We start from the raw sequence: 3320 nt of genomic DNA on the forward strand, positions 1-3320 counted from the left end.
CCATCGTTTTTCATGTTTTCCTTCTTCATCTTCTCTAACTTTACTCTCTCAATAATTCTACTTCTTTAAAAAAAAACATGTGATTTTTTAATCTCACTAATTATCTTTAATTTAATCATTACACTAACTATTATTAACACTAAGTAATCATCACCCAAAATTAATCAGGAGGGTAATTTAGGTATTAATATAAATATCTAGATAAGGAGTGACCTAGATTTACTTTTAATGTTTTTATCCAAAATAAAACCATGGTCCCAAAAAAAAAAATCATGATGCCAAAAAATCGTTCCTTTTTTAATGCTTGTGTCGGCAACAAAGAAAAAAAGAGGTTTGAAATTTTACTAGAGATAACCAGCAAGAAAGATGGCGTCAAAAGGTGGATTCTACAAACAGAAAGCTGCAACAACTCTCGGGTCTGATCAAACACAATCACCTGCTCTCATATATCATGATCTCAAAGGTGATCATAATCACAGTGAGGAGATATTGCGGATGAACATTAAGTATGGACCGTGCATCGGTATGACCAGATTGGATCGTTGGGAACGAGCTAAGAATTTGGGTATCAACCCACCGGAGGAAATGAAACTTTGCTAAGGGATTGTAAAGTTGAGTTGGACTGTTTATGGAGTAGTCGTGTTTAAATTCATGCCCAGCTTTGTGAATTAGGTAAGAATGATTTTGGGGTAATTCTGTTCAAATTCAGTTGCTTGATGTACTAGAATAAGCAAATCTTATATGTAATCTGAGTTTATGTTTAATAACTATTTGCCGTTTCATATTGGAAACGACCCAGTTCTGAAATCTCAGGCTCTTAAAAATCCTTGCCAGTAAATAACAATGAAATGAGTAACTGAGAAACTCAATGTCACCATAGAAATATGATAATTTTATTTTCTAGTTATTCAGAGTTTGAGATAACACCCTAATACATTTTCAGGACATAAATAGTTCACTAAAACATGATGATGACCAGTTAACTCATTCTCCTGATTCTAGAGTGGCAGATAACATAGTAGATAATATCAGATTCATATTACTCTTACAGGCTTGACAATCTTTTTCATGGATTAACCTTGGGTGCCCATCCTGCGATGAGGTACTTCTTGTCAGCCGGCTGGGTCTTCAGAAATGACTCCCGAGAGAAAAGCAACTGCAAACGAAACAGGATTCATAAGCAACGAAATACATATACTATAACCTCTGTTTATTACTCCTTTCCTAAGTTCTCAACCACAAAAATACAGTTTAACCCTTTCAAAACAAGATACAGATAACCCTCGTGCGTATATACAAACACTGTAACAGTTTAACAGTTTCTAAAAATAATTGTTCTGCTTCAGTTGAAATAACAATGCTACTGTAAAGATGAAACCATACATTTTGCTTTTAACAAAATGGAGCAGTAGCTCAAAAACGCTAATCAAATCTAGGTAATCAGAGTTGAGGGAGTTTATTCATGCTTGTCATAAGCATACAATTACCACCTAAAACTATCAGAAGGCAACCAACAAATAGACAGAATTGGTCAAAATTTGAACAGCTAGACTGCCAAAGCTATAAAAAAAATATCCTTCGATTTACATGTGTACATTACAAATTTACAAGATATCTGAAATTCATTTGATGTCCAACATCTGATTATACGATAGGACTAAACAGGCAACAAGCCAACAAACACAAACGAATGATCAGTATGCTGCATGTATAATCAAGAAGTAGAATTTCACCCACCTTCATGTAGTTTTTGACATGAGTCAAATTCTCCGGAACACTCCAGCTCTTGAAATGTCCAAGAGCAACCTCAAGGTGGTATAATTTAGGTGCCAAACCCAAATCAACAGCAGAAATTTTCTCTCCATTAGCATAAGGACCCTGGAAACATAGAAAAGAACCAAAAATTGATAATCCAAAATACACATATAACCAAAACCACAAGTACAAGTACAACATAACAAGCACACAGATCGAGAGACTGATAAAACACATACATGAGCTTTAAGGTGCTCCTCCAACGCAGACAATTCAGTGATCAATGCCTGCTCTGAACCGTCACTAGCATCCTTACTCTTCAAGAAGGTAACAAAAGATCCAAATAGCTTCGACCCACTGCAATCAAATTACCAATTTACTCAAAATTTCAATGACCCAAGCTTCACAAATTCATTTAAATTCATTCCTCTTAACTACATTCACTTTGAAACACAATTTCCACCACCAAATCAAAATCCAACAAAATAGACATATTATTTCAACATAGAAGGAGAGAAAGATTACACTGAGGAGTATTCCGAAGGAGTAACCAGAGATGGTTCAGGGTATTTAGTCTCAAGGGTTTGAGTGATAACATCAGAATCAGGTACCCATTTACCATCAAATTTGACTACTGGTACCTTCCCTTCTGGATTAACTTCCAAAAACCTAAATCAACATTACGCCCCCTTTATTCAGTTTGCAGGAAAAAATCAAAAACAAATTTATACGAAATATTTTAAATCGGAGGAATAAGTTACCACTGGGGTTTGTTGGCAGTGTCAATCAAATGCATCTGGTAAGGAACTTTCTTTTCTTCCAAAGTAAGAAGAACCCTTTGACAGAAAGGACCTAAATTTCAAGAAAATCAAACAAAACCCATGAAATTACTCTGAAGGAATCTCAAAAAATAAAATTAAAAGAAATTTTTTCGAGGGTTTATAGTTCAGGATAAACTTACAATCACCAAGTAGATCGGGAGCACCAGCAGCTGCTTTCACACAAATTTCCAACGCCATGGTTATGGGAGTGAGATTCTACTAGAGAAAGATGAGAAGATGCGTATTTTTATGGACTGACTGTAGATCGGATGAGAGGAGTCTAATGGGGTTTTGGACGTTTTGCTTTTATAAACAGAGAGAGAGAGGCTTTGGGAATTCGGAAGAGGTAGATGAGGGGGGCATCGGTCCTGGTCTTATAAAATCAGCACGTGGATATCCTGCTCCAGTGACCACGGTAAAAAATGATTGACTGGAAACTAACTACGTAAAAACCATTACATGGTGCTTGGATACCGATTTTAAGGGCTATTACTTCTGTGCACATGTCAAGTCGTTGATTTTGCCACCTAAGCACCTTCTATAGGTATGTCAAAATGCCAAACATATCTGCATGTGTGTCAGGAATAGCAGTTAGGCATACACAACACAGTTTCCAACGAGTAATACTGTGACTGTATGCGCCAAAGTACCAAACATATTTGCCTATGTGCCAAGAATAGCATTTAGGAATACAGTACAGAGTTTCTAACGAGCGATAGAGTATTCATCACCAAATGGTCACAA

The 3320-nt window shown here is 36.1% G+C and overlaps 1 protein-coding gene across 1 annotated transcript; it reads right to left on the reverse strand.

Annotated features, from left to right (window-relative positions):
• Positions 1-869: 869 nt before the first annotated feature.
• Positions 870-2916, reverse strand: LOC113310919 (glutathione S-transferase DHAR2-like). Its single transcript, XM_026559737.1, has 6 exons — positions 2717-2916; positions 2517-2607; positions 2281-2424; positions 1995-2112; positions 1738-1878; positions 870-1156 (listed from the first exon to the last, which is right to left on the reverse strand). The coding sequence occupies exons 1-6, from the start codon at positions 2772-2774 to the stop codon at positions 1067-1069; spliced, it is 642 nt and encodes a 213-aa protein (XP_026415522.1). The 5' UTR covers positions 2775-2916; the 3' UTR covers positions 870-1066.
• Between the last annotated feature and the right edge of the window lie 404 nt (positions 2917-3320).

The sequence above is a fragment of the Papaver somniferum genome, chromosome 9 (genome assembly GCF_003573695.1).
Source record: "Papaver somniferum cultivar HN1 chromosome 9, ASM357369v1, whole genome shotgun sequence".
In the NCBI taxonomy this organism is placed as follows: Eukaryota; Viridiplantae; Streptophyta; class Magnoliopsida; order Ranunculales; family Papaveraceae; genus Papaver; species Papaver somniferum.